General features: G+C 42.8%; 1 protein-coding gene across 4 annotated transcripts in view; it reads right to left on the bottom strand.

Annotated features, from left to right (window-relative positions):
• Positions 1 to 19,140, bottom strand: part of LOC145349817 (melanophilin-like) — a 137,172-nt gene that overhangs the window by 27,671 nt on the left and 90,361 nt on the right. For 3 of the 4 annotated variants that reach the window (XM_080198370.1, XM_080198369.1, XM_080198372.1), the window contains 3 exons: positions 17,094 to 17,338; positions 14,295 to 14,378; positions 7,160 to 7,396 (listed from right to left, as the gene is read on the bottom strand). In XM_080198370.1, coding sequence (XP_080054496.1) covers positions 7,160 to 7,396; positions 14,295 to 14,378; positions 17,094 to 17,338 — 566 coding nt within the window. The remainder of the gene's footprint in view (positions 1 to 7,159; positions 7,397 to 14,294; positions 14,379 to 17,093; positions 17,339 to 19,140) is intronic. The other variant, XM_080198371.1, reaches the window with a different exon arrangement.

Below are 19,140 nucleotides of genomic sequence, written 5' to 3'. Positions count from 1 at the left end.
AGAATGACTTTTTCAAAAGGTAAAGTGGAACTCTATTATATTGTGATCACTGTTTTCAAGTAGATCTCTTACTCTGACATAATTCTGCTTCATTGCATGGAGCAAGTGTGTGAAGAGAAAGAAATTAATAATGTGGCAGAGACAAGCTCTTCTGAAGTTGAGATTATGGCACAATGTTGACTGAGTGTGTAGGGATTTTTATATTATATTTGGTATGTACAATGCCTGAACTGGGAATTCTTGTTGGGTGAGTGTTGTGAAAGCGTGACCATAATCGACCTGATTAATGCCTACTGGATGCTGACACTTGTGTAAAAATTGCTCTTCCGCAGAATGGACACTTCTCACATTTACCAGCATTCCACTCACACCAAAACAAACAAAAGGCACACTACACTGGTAAAAATCATCACATTTTAGGAGGTCCTTGATGATACGCATCAACATACACTTTTTGACAAATCATGTTTACTTGCACCTGCTAAATTTATGTTAAATTTATTTTTCCCCCTTCAGAGGAGCTTTATTTTGCCTCCTGCCTCACAAACTTAAGGTCCTATAGACAACCAGAGAAAAAAATGTTAGTTCTGGTTACTAGAAGCTGCAGTGGGGTGGCCTGGGTGGAACTAGTCATCAGAGATTCCTGTAGTATTCTCTACCCTTCTCTCCTCCTATTGCTTCACAGCTGAAAAGTAAACAATGGACTTTCTCTTCTGTTTTTTCCAGGTACGTCTACTTCTGAGTTTTCTTCTATTTCACCTTTAACTTTTTTTTTTAAATCAACTCCTCCCCTCTTGATTGCACCAACTCATACTTGGGCCAGTTAGGGACCAAAACAGGATTTATTCACGGGGCAGGGACATAGCTGAAATATCACAAATACTTTTGCCCTGGCCTTTACTAAAGAACAAGATGCTGTGCAGATCGTAGTGAAAGAGGAGGTAATTCAGACAGTTTAAGGGTTTAAAACTGATAATGAGGAGATATTGGAAAGTCGATAAGGCACCAGGACTGAATGGAATGGATACTGAGGGAAGTGAGTGGAATTGTGGAGGTACCGTCCATAATTTTCTAATCTTCCCGAGACTCAGGTCTGGTGCCAAGGAACTGGAAAATTTGAGAAGTTACAGCCTCATTCAAAAATTGTGTAAAATTAGCCTAGTCAATTTAAGCTCGGTGCTAGGGAAGCTTCCAGAAATAATACTTTGGGACAAAATTAATAGTCACCTGGGTAAATGTGAGTTAATTAAAGATGACCAAGATGGATTATTAAGGGAACATGGTGTTTAACTAACTTTCTGAAGTTTTTTGATGAGATAACAGAAAAGGTTGATGAGCATAATGTTGTCGATATTTAAATTTTGACTTTCTGACTTCTGGGCAAAGTTATAGATCCTGAAATAAAAGAGATAGTAGCAACATGTGTACAAAATAGTCTGAGTGACAAAAAAAACAGAAAGCAATGGTTAATGGATGTTTTTCAGAATGAAGGGAGGTTTGTAGTTGAACTCCCCAGGGGCTAGTGTTCTGATTCTTGCTCTTCCTGATGTATATTAATGATTTAGACCATGGTGTATGGAGCATATTTTCAAAATTTGTGGATGATATAAAACTTGGAAGCATTGTGAACTGTAAGGAGGGTAGAACTTTGAAAGGATATAAATACATTTGTGGAATGGGAGGACAAGTGACAAATAAAATTTAATGCAGGGAGGTGTGATATAACTCATTTTGGTAGGGAGAGACATTACAAAGTAAAGGATGCAATTCTAAAGAAGTGCAGGAACAGACAGTCCTTGGTGTATAACTCACTGAAGGTGACAGGGCATGTTTAGAGATTGGTTAATAAAATCTACATGTTGTGGGAGGCGAGGGAGGAAACTGAGAGGCTCTGACACAAATTTTTAATTCCTCTCTGGCCAGCAGTAAGAAGTCTCACAACACCAGGCTAAAGTCCAACAGGTTTATTTGGTAGCAAACACCACTAGCTTTCGGGGCTTTGCTCCTTCATCACATGAGTGGGGAGTTCTGATCACAGACAGAGCATTATAAAGGCACACATTCAGTTTACAGAATACTGATTAGAATGTGAGTCTTTACAGCTAATCAAGTCTTAAAGGTGCAGACAATGTGAGTGGAGATAGCATTAAGCACAGGTTAAAGAGATGTGTATTGTCTCCAGACAGGACAGTAAGTGAGATGTTGCAAGCCCAGGCAAGTCACAGGGGTTACAGATAGTGTGACATGAACCCAAGATCCCGGTTGAGGCCGTCCTCACACGTGTGGAACTTGGCTATCAGTCTCTGCTCAGTGACTCTGCGCTGTTGTATGTCGTGAAGGCCGCCTTGGAGAATGTTTACCCGGAAATCAGTGGTCGAATGCCTGAAGACTCGCATTCTAATCAGTATTCTGTAAACCGAGTGTGTGTCTTTATATGCTCTGTTTGTGATCAGAACTCCCTATGAACCTGACAAAGGAGCACAGCCCCGAAAGCTAGAGGTGTTTGCTACCAAATAAACCTGTTGGACTTTAACCTGGTGTTGTGAGACTTCTCACTGTTTATATCCCAGTCCGACGCTGGCATCTCCACATCATCACCAGGAGGTGCCAGAGGACTGGACAGCAGCTAATGTGGTCACATTATTTAAGAAAGGTTATAGAGACAAGCCAGGGAACTACAGACCAGTGAGTCTCACATCTGTGATTGGGAAACTACTGGAGTAGATTCTGAAGGAGAGAATCCATCTCCATTTGGAGAGGCAAGGTTTGATCAGAGATAGTCAGCATGGTTTTGTCAGAGGGAGGTCACACCTAACAAATAAAATTGAATTTTTTGAGCATGTAACCAAGTATGTGGATGAGAGTAATGTGGTTAATGTAGTTTATATGGATTTCAGCAAAGTCTGTAGCAAAATCTGACATAGGAGACTTATTAAGAAGGCAAATGCACATGGAATACAGGGTGATCTGATAAGGTAGATTCGTAATTGGCTTAGTGGTAGAAGACAGAGAATGATGACAGATGGCTGCTTCTGACTGGAGTTTAGTGACCAATGGCATACCACAGGGATCCAGGCTGGGCTCCCTACTGTTCATCATTTATATAAATGACATAGATGAGTACGTGGGGTGTAGATCATTAAGTCTGCTGATGACACAAAGATTGATTGGGTGGTTAACAGTGAGGTTGAGTGTTTTAGGTTACAAGAAGGTATAGACGAGATGGTCAAATGGATGGATGAGTGGCAGATTGAATTTAACCCTGAAAAATGTGAGGTGAATTTGGAAGGAGTAATTTGACAAGGAAGTATACTATGAAAGGTCTGACACTGGGAAGTTCCAAGGAACAATGGGACCTTGGCATGTTTGTCTGTAGATCTCTGAAGGCGGAAAGGCATATGGCACACTCACCTTTATCAATCGGGATATAGATTACAAAAGCAGGGAGGCCATGACGGAGTTGTATAAAACTTTGGTGAGGCCACAGCCGAGGTACTGTGTGCCGTTCTGGTCATCACATTATAGGAAGGATATGATCGCACTGGAAGGGGTGCAGAGAAGATTCACCAGGGATGTTGCCTGGGGTGGAACATTACAGTTATAAAGAGAGACTGGATATCCCTGGATTGTTTTCTCTGGAGCAGAGAAGACTGAGGGCTGGCCTGATTGCATTGCTCAAGGTTATGAGGGGCTTGGATAGAGTGGATAGGGAGCAGCTGTTCCCCTCAGCTGAAGGGTCAGTCATGAGGGGACACAAGTTAAAAATTAGGAGTGGAAGGTTTATGGGGTATTTTAGGAAAAACTTTTTACTCAGGAGGGTGGTGACAGTCTGGAATACACTGCCTGGGAGAGTGCTGCAAGCTGGATGCCTCACATGAATGAGTATTTGGCACGTCATAACATTCAAAGCAATGGGCCAAGTGAGATTTGCTGGGATAGACCAGCACCTTTCATGTGTTGGTACGGACTCAAAGATCCATGACAAAACCATGCTGACTATCCCTGATCAAACCTTGCATCTTTAAATAGAGACAGATTCTTCTTTGCTCAAATACATAGAAGCCTAAATTAAGATGAGAGTGTATATGTGAGCTGCAGGCACAAATAGCCCTTTAGAAATATGATGGACTGATCATATCTAAGATCTGACTCAAAAAAGGGATGATTGGATGTTTAATACTCCTGGATACAAGGTTTTCGAGAATGATAGAACCAATTCTTTAGCCACTCATTCATCTGCCTCATTCTCTTGTTCTTACTCTCACTAGCATGTGGCAGTGGAAGTAATTCAGAGATTAGCACCCACGAGGTCCTGCTTCTTAACCTTTTTCTTAGTGCTCTAAATCTTTTGAAAGGACCTCATCCCTATTTCTATTTGTCATTTGTGTCAACCTGCACAACAGCTACTGGCTGCTCACCCTTCCCCTTGGGAATGATCTGCAGCCTCTCTGAGATATTCTTGACCCTGGCACCTGGGAGGCAACACACTATCCTGTACTCAAATATGCTGTTGTGTTTTATGTGTGACCCTGGAGAGTACTAATAGAATACACAGTCATGTAGGATAACATGGCCAAGTCCAGTCTTGTCCCCACTCAACTGTTAGCCCTATATAACCACTGGCTAGTGGGAAGGAGTAGAAATTATGATTAATTACCTGTTATTTCTCACCCATGATTGAAATGGACAACAATTGTACCTCTTACACTGCACCAGTTGGCATTATCTAACAGCATAGGTTGAATTAATTCTGGGTCTAGACAGTTAAGAATGATTATGATCTTACTGTACTTACTTCTTAGTATATTTCTGCACTGTTAACCCCCCTCTCCCAGCCACTCCACTCCTTCAACTCCAACTAATGCTTATATCTGAATAACAAGGCCTTATTTTTGCTGCATTTTCAAAACAACAAGATGGTCCATTGATGAGAACTATGGGAGGGGAGAGGTCAATATTAGGTAAGATGTTGCTTATTGCTGATTCTGTTAATTGATTCGCTAGTGCTGTCAGCACCAGAATGAATCTGAAAATGTTTATATGTCTCATTTATATCAGTTAATATCAAAACAAAAAAAAACACACCACAGTCAGATATTCTCCATCACTACTTATGACCAAAAGGAAAATGAGACAAAAGAACCATTATAAAACCAAATTACGCAGAGTTGCTTTTCAGGTTAATGAGGCGAAGGGCTAGCTCCGTCTCCCTTTTAATAATGAGCTAATGGAACACTAGAAAAGCTTCCATTCATTAAGATGTGGATCGCATGGACTGTCACATCATTGAGCTGTGAACAAACATGTTACCTTTCTACATTAAAGGCCCATTAGATTTCTTGGTGATGGCCTGTTAGTAAACTGATTCCAGAAAAATTAATATTTACTGTTTATCACTGGTACAGGAAAGATGTTCATTACTTATTGATGCTGCTTTGTTAATATCAGCCGTCTTGCTATGGCTGATAACGATACACAATAATCAAAATGGTAATAAGTTCTGACATAATGGGAAGGGGGAACAGGCAAAGAGTGGGTCAATCTCTCAGATTTTCTAATGGTCAGTTCAGAGTAACCCCAGCTGCTTCTCCCCGACTTAACTACAATAGCACACATCTCAGTAGGATGTTACCAAATGTTTTACTGACATATATTGCGTATAAAGGTGAAACCACTTATGTAGGTAAATATGGTTGCCACTTTATGCACAGAAAGAGTTACAATGACAGAACAATCAGATCATCTGTTTTCTAATGGTGTTCAGTTAGGGATAAATGGTGTCAGGGAGTTAGTTCCTTGCATCACAAGTACCCCATTGATCCTGACCACAATGTTGACAGAGTTGAAGCCTGATTGACAGTTTGTGATTTAAGTTCCTCTTTTGCAAATGACTCTAAAAATATTCAGGTCCACCAGGGCTAGGTGGGGCACAATACCCCCATTCCAGCAAAGAGTGGCAAAGTCAACCCTTTGCCCCCAATCCAAGCCCACTCAACCCCAAGACCCTTGAGGGACCAGTCTTGTGTTTGTGTTCTATGAGAAGTCTATAGTCCTACTTCTCTCAAAATCCTGGAATGTACGCTAGAGTTTTGAAATAAAAACCACTGTATTTTGACTCACTAAAAGTCTCAGAGGTATTATTTTACCTACAACATATGTCTTTTTAGATTGATGCTGTCAGCCAAACCCAACCTTTTCTCTTTGATTGAAGGGGATTCAGCAACAGCAATGATAACATGGAAATCTTTCCTCTCTCATCAGCAATTTCATCCCACAATGCAGGAAGTTGGAGATTACTCCTGGGTAGATATTGGCAGCTCTTTGCTAATATACTTAAACAGCTGTTACGTAAATGTAGTTAGTGCAGATCACTGCAGGCATCTCAACCAAGTCCTAACCTCATTTCACTCAACACCCTCTCCAGCATGGTCACTGAACTGTAATCAGGTTCATCTGACTTACCCCTTTCTACTTTCTAACTGATGTCAACTGTGACATCCCAATACATAATTTGCTGATAACATCTAACAGAATGAAGATCAGTAACGGGATCTAAAGAACAATTGGGAAAGTTTAAAAATTATTTTCATTTCTCTTGCATCATTTATCTGCTCAGTTGCTCTCACACTACCCATATTGTTTACCCCTCATCCCACTGTCTCCATATTTAATAAACTTCTTGTTTAGTTTTTGCTTTGCTTTTCACACTCATTTGTTGATGTTCAACTATTTAGATTTTAATAATTGAAGGTCTTGTTTACTCTATTTACCTTTTCTCCACACCATTTAATTATTAGAAGGGGAGCAAAGTTAAATTTCCATGCTTCTTTCAACATTGCTAGCAAATTAGCCATGCATATTGGTTTCAGGATAGAATTTATATTCTCAAACAATTGGATACTGCTCAGTCTTTGCATGATGCCTTCCCCTGAAAAGAAGCTACAAAATGGGGAACATGCATAGATAAGAGGTCGGAAGAATATAGCTACTCCTCTCCCACCACAGTGCCCAGAATCTGCTGAAGAGATGGGAAATAAACCATTGAACGCTAATATTACACTCAGCCCCGCCAGCAGAATTTACCAGGCGTGCTTTACCTGGATAATTCTAGCATTCTAAAGAGTATAAACATAGTCTCACTTCCAAGAGTATGTCATACCTTTACAGCCTCACTGTGCAGGTCTTCACTGGATGAAGTAAGTTCTCGTGTTCTTTCCGTTTTCCTTTTTACCTCTTCCTCATCAGATGAAGCGCCTTTGTCACTGATATTGCTGGCTAATTCACCCAATTTCTGCTTTAGCTTTTTTTCTTCTATGTCTGCATCCGTCAAATCGAGACCTGAGGCCTCAGAGTCAACTGGAGGTGACACTGGAAGCCCACCTGCGTTGGCTGGTGACTGCGAAATCAATGAGAATTAAAAAAAATACATAGAATTATACAGAATATATTGCACAGACATTGATCATTTGACTCAAGCAAACTGGTATTTATACTCCCCTGAAGCCTAATCCTATCTTTCCTCTTCTAACATTATCAACCTAACCCTCTATTCCCCTCTCCCTCTTACATCTATCTAGCTTCTTTGCAAACACATCTATACTATTCACTCTATCTACTCTATGCCTGGCAAAATGATATAACCAGCAAGGCAAAGAGGAGAGCTCATCAATCAGAAAAAGCGGAGGTACAAAGAACAGCCAGGGAAATCAAGAACCAATGATGGACTGAGAAAGCTAAGGAGCTGCAATTTTTTGCTGAAAAGTAAGGGCTTCTGCAGTACCAGCAAGACAATATATACAACACCCTCTGCCTCAAACCGGTGCAGAGTAAGCATTGAACCTTCTTGAGAGACAGAGAAAATATCAACCGTCAGTGGAGGGAATACTTCAAAAAACTCCCAGTGCATTGGCTATGCTAAATTCTCCTTCAGTGTACCTGAATAGGCACCAGAATTTGGCAACTAGGGGATTTTCACAGTAACTTCATTGCAGTGTTAATATAAGCCTACTTGTGACACTAATAAATAAACTATAAACTTTAAGCCATGATGCAATCATTGTTGAGTATGTGCTTGACCTAACCTCCCAACTCTCCATCAAATATAATCTTGGACTCCCACCAGGCATAGACAAAGTCAAAGTGCAGAATGGAAAAGCCACAGGAGTGGATGGGGAATCAGCGGAGATTTTCAAACTTGGAGGAGAAATGATTCCTCATTAGGAATCAGCTGTTCCTAAAAAACTGGATATTCCTGCTGACCTCAGGGATGTTGTCATCACCACGGTCTTCACGAAAAGAGATAAACCGGACACTGGGAACTACCAAGGAATCTCCCTACTCTCCATGCTGGGAAGATCACCTCCTGAAGCCAAGCCAGCCATCTTCTCCAATCTCTGAAATAATCCTCCTGGAAAGCCAGAGTAACTTCTGATGAAACCATGGGACAAGGGACATGATTTTCACTGTGGAACAACTTCAAGGGAAATGCCAGAAGCAACATCAATGAGTCTACATGGCCTTCATCGATAGGCGGGGCGAATGGGCCAGGAAATGGCAAATGGAATTTAATGTTGGCAAGTGTGAGGTGGTCCACTTTGGTAGGAATAATGGTAGGAAGGATTATTACTTACGTGAAGAAAAACTGCAGCAGGCGACGGTGCAGAGGGACCTCAGGGTCCTTGTGCATGAGTCGCAAAAACCCAGCTTGCAGGTGCAGCAGGTGGTCAGGAAGGCTAATGGGATGCTGGCCTTCATAGCGAGGGGGATTGAATATAAAAGTAGGGAGGTCTTGCTGCAGCTGTATAGGGCATTGGTGAGGCCGCAGCTGGAGTACTGTGTGCAGTTTTGGGCGCCGTACTTACGCAAGGATATTTTGGCCTTGGAGGGAGTGCAGAGGAAGTTTACTAGGCTGATGCCGGAGTTGAGAGGGTTGAGCTATGAGGAGAGGCTGAATAAATTAGGCTTGTACTCGTTAGAGTTTAGAAGAATGAGGGGAGATCTCATTGAGACGTATAAGATGATGAATGGGATGGATAGGATAGAGGTGGAGAGACTCTTCCTGCTCAGAAAGGATAGTAGGACTAGGGGGCACAGCCTCAAGATAAAGGGGGGGCGGTTTAGAACGGAGTTGAGGAGGAACTTCTTCACTCAAAGGGTGGTGAATCTCTGGAATTCTCTGCCCGTTGAGGTGGTGGAGGCTGCCTCGCTAAATATTTTTAAGACACGGGTTGATGGGTTTTTGATAAGAGAGGGGATTAAGGGTTATGGGGAGAGGGCGGGAATGTGGAACTGAGCCACGACAGATCAGCCATGATCTTATTGAATGGGGGGGCAGGCTCGAAGGGCTAGATGGCCTACTCCTGCTCCTATTTCTTATGTTCTTATGTTTAACTCAGTCAATCAGGAAGTGCTATGGAAGACCCTGTCAAAGGCTGGCTATCCAGGGAATTTCATCAACATTTTCCAACTCCTCCATGACAAGATGTTGACGACAGTCCTCACCGATGGAAATAAGGCACCTTGAGGTCAAGATTGGAGTCGAGCAGGGACGTGTCATCATCCCCACCCTTTTCTCCATCTTCATCGCCACCATCCTTCATCCTGTCAAGGACAAGTTTCGCAGTGGAGTGGACGTCATCCACAGGAAAATCTTTCAACCTCAAATCCAAGAAGAAAATGACACTGGACATTATTTGTGGAACTTCAGAATGTGGATGACTTCACTGCTCTCAGGAAAGAATCTTCAAGACATGTTTGACTCCTTTGTGGAAGCATATCGAAGAATTGGTCTCAGCCACAACTAGACTCAAGTTCTTTACCAATTTGCCCCAGGACAAGATCCGGTCTCTCCATCAATGGAGCCACCCTTTCAAATGTGGAATACATCCCTTAGCGCTCATCTAACACTGATCTTAATGTGGAGACCCAACATTGTATCCAGTCCACGAGCACCGTCTTTGGACGCCAAGACATTCGTGCTGAAACCAAGATCCCTGTATACAAGGTGGGAATGGGAGTGAACAAATATGTGGCAGATGCAGCATAGGGTGGAGAAGTATGAAGTTATCCATTTCAGATGGGGAAACAGAATGGCGGAGAATTATTTAAATGGTGATAGCTTGGAAAATGTTGGGGTACCAGGGAACCTGGGTGCTCTAGTACACCGGTCACCGAAAGCAAGCATGGAGTTACAGCAAGCACTTTGGAAGGTAAATAGTATGTTGGCCTTCACTGCAAGATGACTTGAGTACAGGAGCAAGGATGTCTTACTGCAGCTGTACAGAGCTTTGACAAGACTACACCTGGAGTATTGTTTGCAGTTTTGGTTTTATTTAAGAAAGGACATACCTGCCATAGAGGAAGTACAGTAAAGGACCACCAGCCTGATTCCTGGGATGGCTGAACTGTCATATAAGGAGAGATTGAATCAACTGGAGCTGTATTCACAAGAGTTTAGAAGAATGAGTGGAGATACAAGTTGAATGTATAAAATTCCGACTGGCCTAGATAGACTGAATGCAGAGATCTTGGCTGGAATTCTCACATCAATGGGATTCTTTGGTCCTGCCAGTAGCGTACCCCCACCTGCAGAATTCCAGGCGACACTGGGTGACTTCAATGGAAAATCCCATTGAAAGTGGCAGGACCAGAGTATCCCACTGCCAGCGAATGGCACACCACCTCCTACCATTAACACGTGGCTGGGAGGCCAGAGAATCCCACCTATTGTTCACTCCGGCTGGGAAGTGTGGAACAAGGGGTCATAGTATCAGGAATGAGGGGAGGTCATTTAGGATAAGACGAGGAAAAATGTCTTCTATCAGAGGGTGATGAACCTGTGGAATTCTCTGCTAGAGAAGGCTGTGGGAGCCAACTCACTGAATATATTTAAGAAGTAATTAGATTTCTAGACTCTAAAGGTGTTAAAGGGTATGGGGAGAGCGTGGGAGTATGATGTCCAGCCTGAAAAAGACGACCACTTCTCACAGCCCAGCGTCTTCTTTCCTTCAACCAATCTTTTTTTTCCAAGCTGATGCTATTCCATGAGTTTTAATTTTGTTAAGCAGCCTTTTTATATTGTGTTTTGTCACTTAGAATCCATACAGAAAATATCTACTGCATTCCTTTCATCAACCTAATCCTTCACAAAAAGAAATCAGTTAGATTAGGCAAACCACGATCTAAGTGGTAATGGGCACTGCTGTGGAATCAAATAGCACAGGAGGAATTGGCCATTCAGCCCATGATATTTATGAGAGATCTTTGAAAGTGCAACTCAATGAATCCCATCCTGCCAGCTCCCTATTCCCAACTTTATTAATGAAGCTTTCCAAACCAGCAGAAAATGTCACCATAACAAAAATATGGAACAAACTGTTTCTCTCAGTAGATACTCTGTGAACATTAGCCCAAAGGGAGTTCTCTATTAAAACTACAGAAAAGCTTACCAATTACATTGCTCTTCATTTTCTTCTAAAAGCATCTTTATTCAAATGTCTTAATGGAAATGATCAATGTCTCTCAACATTCTAGGAATTAAAATGCTTTGCAAGAAAATGATTCAGCTTTGTAAGGAGAAAAAAGTCCACAACAACTGACTCAACCTTTCCCTGATCAGTCATTAGCTTTATTTTGGAAGTGTACATAGAGGTTGCAGCTAATTAGTCTGATAAGGAAATATACGCACGATCACTGCATTTTAGTGAAGCCTCTTACAAAGAAGAAGTGGAGTGTGAAAGTGCCTTACACCGGAGACTTTGTGCTGTTTTTCATGTACAGCTTCCATTACCAATCACTTCCTGCATGATCTGTGAGGTAGTCACAGAATCCCCACAGTACAGAAAGAGGCCATTCGGCCCACTGAGTCTGCAACAACCACAATCCCACCCAGGCCCTACCCCCAAATCCCTACATATTTTACCCGCTAATCCCTCTAACCTACACATCTCAGGACACTAAGAGACAATTTTAGCTTGGCCAATCAACCTAACCCGCACATCTTTGGACTGTGGGAGGAAACCGGAGCACCCGGAGGAAACCCACATTGACACAGGGAGAACGTGCAAACTCAACACAGAGAGTGACCCGAGCCGGGAATCGAACCCGGGTTCCTGGCACTGTGAGGCAGTGGTGCTAACCGTGCCACCCATGCTGAGTCACATGTGATCTCAAGATGGAGACTGAGGAGCAGAAGTATTTTATGACTGCAGATAAAATGAAAAGGACAGTGACGTAGACCAAGAAGCCAATCTGCTAAATATCTTTGCCAAAGATTATGCAGTCAATATTGATAAAGATCCAGAATAAACAAAGGAATTGATAAACTGCATTGGAACAAAAAGAGATACAATGGGAGACTCTGGAAAGAATGTTGAGTGTACCATTTCACAACAGGAGATGGACTGCCTGACAGAGGAACTAGGAGCAGTTAGCACGAAAAGGGAACAGAGATAAAACAACCTTTCTGAGCACACACTTGTGAATTTGAGAAAGCAAACAAAGGGGCAGGTTATTTCTGACAAAGTCTGTGAACGGCTCAACATTCTGAATGAAAGGTGACTTCATTTTGATCTTTTGGGACTTTGAAAATCAGAAGAACTGTTTGGACTCAGAGAAAGAAATTAAAACGCAAATTCAAAGTGGTTTGTGCTAGTTTGCATCCAATGTAAAGTTCAACCGTCCAGGTCCTGCATAACTCTGAGGACATTACCAGAACCAAATTTACAATCATGACGATGAAATTGAGCTCAGACCTGGAATTAAAGTGGGATCAAGAACTGACGGAGGACTTTGTTTAGAAAACGGAAGTAGCTGAACAACAGCAGCGTGTCAAGAAGAAGAGGAAGAAAGAATGTGATCACCGATGTTTTATCGCAGCTTTATTAAAGGAAGGACTGTTCAATGTTGGAAGAAAAAGCCTGAACTGGTTCATACAACTAATATATTTGCAAACTTAGATTTCACAAAATACATATTGTGGAATGAAACTAGAGGTTTTGAAAAATGAATCCATCTTTTCATATTGTTAGTTGATTTTTTAAGAGGGGGGTATGATGATACTGTGTCTTTAAGAAATGTATTTTTATCATGTTTCCTGTAAGGCATGTGTGGAATTCAGCTCTGTTTACACCATGTCTATTTGTCTGTATCAGGCAACTCACACGCTGAGAATACAGGTTAATAACTGATCTTAACTAATGCAGTGTTTGTTTCAAGCTGAGTTAATGCATTTTTGTTTACTTTTTGTTTTTCCCCTAGGGTTTCAGAGTAGGGTTAGGCTGATTGACAAGAGACAGAGTCATAGGAGGAGCTGAGCTGAAAGGGGAAAAGCAAGCAGTTGCTGTTATGCTGAAAGAAGCAAGAGGTCTCTCTCTCTCTCTCTCTCCAGAAGTGTTGGAGCCCATATACAGCCCAAAAACAGTTACAACTAATTCCAATTTCTTGCCTAATTTTCCTTCTATAAAATCCTTGCTTGATAATGTAGTCCATTGAGGGGAAAACAGTTGGAATCGAGCATAAATGCTACCTAATCATTGTGTGTTGAAGTGCCTCAGGTGATAACTCCATCAGAAAATTTCATCATACATTCCAATACTGCCACTCACAAATTACAGTTCTCGTTCAACTTCCAGTGAGAGTTAAAAAGTTTCTGCAAAATCTGGTGAATGGCAATACTCTATTCACCAGTTTATATCAGGAGGCCTAATTTTTATTCTGAAGCAATTACCTAGTAGAGAAGTAAATCATTTTCCTAATCCCCTGTCCACCTATGGAAAACACAATACACACGAGAACAAGCTGCAAGTTTTGCTGATTCAGAAAGAGAAGGTTCTAGGCCCTTATGTCCCTCCTTTGTCACATTAAACTAACACAAGGCAGATATTAAGAAATAAGCAGCAATGTGGGATTGGTTTGGGAGATCCAACATGTTGGGTATAAGCAGGCAAGTTACAAATTGCACCTAACTTTCTTCAGCAATCCTGGTTTAGTTGCCTTAACAGACAGATTGGACACAGCACAACACTGAGGGCCGAAGGGCCTGCACTGTGCTGTAACGTTCTATGTTCTGTCTTGGTTACTTATGATCATTCAGGAATCAATATTAACACGATCTCTGGGATTTTAAAAAAATAAAAAAAACATTAGCAGTCGGGCAGCAAATTCAAATGAGATTATACAAATCATTTTCTTGGATTGTCTCTAATCAAACATGTTTTATATTTATTAATAAATATTAGCATGTTTTTTATTTTTATTTTCTGTGATTAATCAATCTTACACTTGCAATTGATTACCTCTTCAGAGCTGAGAGTCATCCTTTCCTCCAATCTGCACAGCATTCGCTCAATGGAAGACATGCGCTTGGACAGATCTGAAAGCTTTAGGGTAGAAAAGTTTCAAACCATCACCAGCTCACCACCACCCCCAGGATGAACAGGATTATGTAACTCAATTGTTTAGGAAGGATCTTTAGTGTCAGAGGAAATGGTGTTTACTGAATCCAAAGATTTGGCGTTGTGCTAAATTTAAAACGATAAATCATATTTACCACAGTGCCAAAGGAGTGGTGTGTACCATTCCTCATATTTCCTCGTACACTACAGACCTCCTGTCAGAGTTACAAGCAAAGCATGTAGAAGACAATCAAAAAGTCACAAGTGTGAAAATGAGATGCAGAAATTACCTAAACTGAGAGAAAGAGAATGGGATAACTACTGCAACATTTTGGGAAAGTTATAATTGGGTAAATCACCAATTAAAAAAGTTGTTAACCCTGCATCTCGATTGTATATCCTTGAAATCAGGGCAAAACTTAACAAAAACAGGAAATGTGGCCAGTCTCTGTGGAGGGAGAAACAGAATTAATGGGCCTGATTTTACCATTTTCATTCTAACTGCTGAATCTGGGCACAATTCAGATCCGACCTGGAAATATGTTCCCCACACGCAAATAGTCTGGAAAAAAAAATCGTGGGTCTGAATTGTGCTGTGGGCAGGGCTTACGGCACCCGAAATACTGCAGCTCCGATTGGAGCTTTAAACTGCGCATAAACAGCAAGAAAAAAAATGTGAAAAATGCGCCCCAGTCACATCGCTCCCATGCTGCAAAAAACAGATACAGCGGCTTAGGAGCAAAACACGGGAGAGATGGCCCCCACGGACATCACCCCGCCCCCACAACATAACTGTCCCCCTTATCGACCCTCCCTACCCAGACCGATTGCGACCTTCTGCCCCTTCCCCCCCCACCGATTGCCCGCAGAGTGTGAGCGGTGCCCCCCTATCCCCCACCATAGATCCATCTGGCCTCCCTCCCTCCCCCCCCATTCCAGTGAGTTATTGGCCTCCCCCCCAGCAGAGATACATCTTACCCGCCTCCCTCCCCACCCACCAGAGAATGAACTGGCCCCCCCATCACCCCCCCCGCCCCAGTCTGTGTTAGAGAGACGCTGGATGCTCTGAACTTACCCCTTCAACCGCTGGAGTGCCTGAAACAGACCCTTGCCAAGCATTTCTGCTTTGCGCTGAATCTGGATGTGCGAACGCGATGGTAAGAGGGGAAATGCTGGTAAAGGTGGGCGGACAGCCCACTGATTCAATGTCAATACATCGAAATGCATTTAAATCACCGTTGCTTCCATTGTGGGCGCGATTTGGATCATGGCCCTTTGAGCCTTGGTAAAGTGGGTGTCTGCGTGGGCACAGATCGTGTTAATGGCATCACGCCCGACTTCACCAAGTTTTCGCACCCGTTTTTTGCAATGGTAAAATCGAGCCCAATGTGTCATACAGACTTGAAACACTGCGGGCAACTTTCCAATATATTTCCGAGTGTCAGGCTCTGACTGAAAACCAATGGATAGCTCTCCAGCTGCACAGACAAGTTTTCACTCTCGATCTCGAGCCTCTGTGAAAAGGAGCGAGTGGCGGGGTTTATAGCATCACTCTGGTGGGGAGTGGCCTGATAGAGCTGCCAAGACCAACTCCATAGTGATCGGGGAGCCATCTTTAAAGGGTGCTCCAATCAGCACAAAAACCGAATGGCCCCCCCATCCCCATGGACATGTTAGGACTTCCCTCACAAGCACTGGTCCTCCTGCCCCACTGCCAGTGCAAAAGCAATGAGGCTCTCCTCTTTCCCCCCACACAATGTGAACATTGGGGGCAATCCACCCCCCCCCAATGCCAGTAGCAGGCATAATGCTCCAGGCACATCCCTTACCCACTCGGGGCTATACATAGCTTGGCACCGCACCTCCCCCAGCAGGATCCCTTGACCGCTCCCTGTCTTCACAAACTGTTGTGAACCTCACCAAGGTGATATCACATCGGCAATGTTTTGATATTGTGTGAGGGAGAGAATATGGGGACGGAGCCCTGTAAACATCATCTCATTATATCACCAGTGAGTGGTGGGGAAAATCAGGACGCTGATCTCACTGGTGAGAACGGTACTTTCTAATTCTCTCTGTATCTTCTGCCTGCGTCGCTGTACTTTCTGATGGTGAAAGTCTATTTCTCACTCCACAGATGCTGCTAGACCTGCTGAATTTTCCAGCATTTTCTGTTTTTGTTTCAGATTTCCAGCTCCACAGTGTTTTGCTTTAATTTCAGGGCAATATTGACTTCTGCACATGGATTTTCAAAAGTTAAATGACAGGAGTTTAGCTGGAACTCACTGTAACACCATGTGGTCGACACGTTAATGAGTTGAGTTTTCAGTTTGGGGATAGGAAACTTGAAAAAGGAACTGTTTTTGAGTCTCAAACCCATCCCCAGAGCGAAATAATTATTCATTGGAACTGGGACGGCTTCAAAGCTGAAAATACATACAGTGATTCAAAAATCAACACTCAGTGCAATTGCAAACACAGGTTCAGGTTTTTCCTTTAGCCAGTGCATTTACATTTAATTTACACCAACCTACTGAATGAAAAGACTCTTCCAGTCACTTGGCCAATCCCATCAGACACACATCACTCTTGTCATATTGTTTGCTATCTCTAAAGGCTACAATATAAATGCCAAATTTAATTAGAAGCAAAGTGTACATCGGTAGAATCCAGATTGCTTGTAATTCTTTGAAGATATACCTGACTTCCTCCAGAGGCTGAATTTTCCTGTGAGAAACTTTTATTCCTGTGACGTACAAAGTGCCGTTGATAAACTGGATGCTCAGGAGCCTCATCGTTGTCAGAGCTCTCCATGTCAGCGTAATATGAGGCACCATGCATTGGATAAGGCAGTGAATGGTGAAGCTCTGATTCCCCAGGGGAGGTCCATATTCCGGGAACCGAGCGAGTGCGGGGAAGTCTGCGTTCATGATGCAGCACCTCGTCTGAATACAATTACCATGCGAGTGACGGACAAAGACAAATAAAAGGAGATGTTAACAAATGGAGAGGAACCACCTTCTGTCACCAAACATATGCACATGTCTGCAATATTGCTCCAGTACATCTGAGAAGGGTTTGACTTAGTTGTAGCAATAGATGCCCGAAGGTTAGAACCTTTTATCAAATGTGCCTTAAAACCTACGTAATCTAATATAAAACACTGGAACTGAATTTCTTTGTAAAATTTGTTAGATTTTCAAAGGAAAAGGAGGAAGAGTTTTGCTTAGCGCATTTATAAATGCCAAAAAATTACAAGGAAAGATTCTGAGGCACACAGAGAATGGAAGTCCCGAGCTTATTTCCTGGTCTAGGGTGAGTTTGCTGATCTAAATCATGACCATGGGGAAATAGCATTCACTCAGTTTTGTGTTAATACTCCCTCGATTAAAAAAACCGTGGCAGGCAGGATGGTGAAATTCCAGCCAGTATCTCACCTAAGTCCTCTACCACGCCCTATCCCTATAACCCCACATATGACTAATCCATCTAACCTACACATCTTTGGACGATAAGGGGCAATTTAGCATGGCCAATCCACCTAACCTTCACATCTTTAGACTGTGGAAGGAAAGTGGAACAGCTGGAGGAAACTCACACAGACGCAGGGAGAATGCATAAACTCCACACAGACCGGGTTTGAACCCGGGTACCTGGTGCTGTGAGACAGCAGCGCTAACCAACGTGTCACTGTGCTGCCCTGATGCTGGCGTAAACCATTTAATTTCTTCTCAATTGCCAAAAAATGGCCAAATTGAGATTGAAATTCTTCTTTTGTTAATTTTAATGTAAAAATCAGAGGGCACATGACAGCAAACCCCATCATGTAGGTGAACAAACATTCTGGGTAAAGGTGACAATGGCAGTGTTGCCACAGTTCCGATTTTGACTACTTTCAGCAGACGGTCCACAGCCCACTCCCCACAACAGGGGGAGGATTCACTGCACCCGATCGCTGATGAATATTGATCGCCTGCTAAATTGGGTGTCAAGGTGAGATTCCTGGCTGGTGTGAGAGCTGTCAGGATCCACCCCACCTGCCCCACTGGGTTCCTGTCAGACTTGTTAACTGTGCTCCAATTAGTGATTGACAGCCTGTTCCCAGCTCCCACCATTCACCCACCTCTCCAGCAGGAAATGCACCAGGCTGGTTTTGGTGTTGGTCATCACCAATGTGGATCTGACATGCTGGACCCCAAGAGTCCAGGACAGCACTGCTATCTCCTTCGCAAAGAAGAGCTTTCTCCATCCACCTCTCAAATCATGATCACTCCCTGACACCATGCATGGTAGTAGGATGGTGAAAAAGGCTCGTGTTTATCAATCGGTTATGGATTACAGGGAAGTCATGTTATATTTGTATAGAACTTTGGTGAGGCCACAGCTGGAGTACTGTGTGCAGTTCTGATCGCCACATTATAGGAAGGATGTGATTGCACTGGAGGGGGTGCAGAGGGGATTCACCAGGATGCTGCCTGAGATGGAACATTTAAGTTATAAAGAGAGGTTGGATAGGCAAGGGTTGTTTTCGTTGGAGCAGAAAAGACTGAGGGGTGACCTGATTGAGGTGTACAAGATTATGAGGGACATGGACAGGGTGGATAAAGACCAGCTGTTCCCCTTAGGTGAAGGGTCAGTCACGAAGGGCCTTAGTTTCAAGGTGAGGGGCAGGAAATTTTGGGGAGATGTGAGGAAAATTTATTTTACCCGGGGATGGTGACGGGACCCTTAGAGGATGAGAAGGGGG

The sequence above is a fragment of the Carcharhinus amblyrhynchos genome, chromosome 11 (genome assembly GCF_965287045.1).
Source record: "Carcharhinus amblyrhynchos chromosome 11, sCarAmb.v2.hapA, whole genome shotgun sequence".
Taxonomy (NCBI): Eukaryota; Metazoa; Chordata; class Chondrichthyes; order Carcharhiniformes; family Carcharhinidae; genus Carcharhinus; species Carcharhinus amblyrhynchos.
Note: the sequence above shows the minus strand (reverse complement) of the source record. Positions and strands in the feature narration are given on the sequence as shown.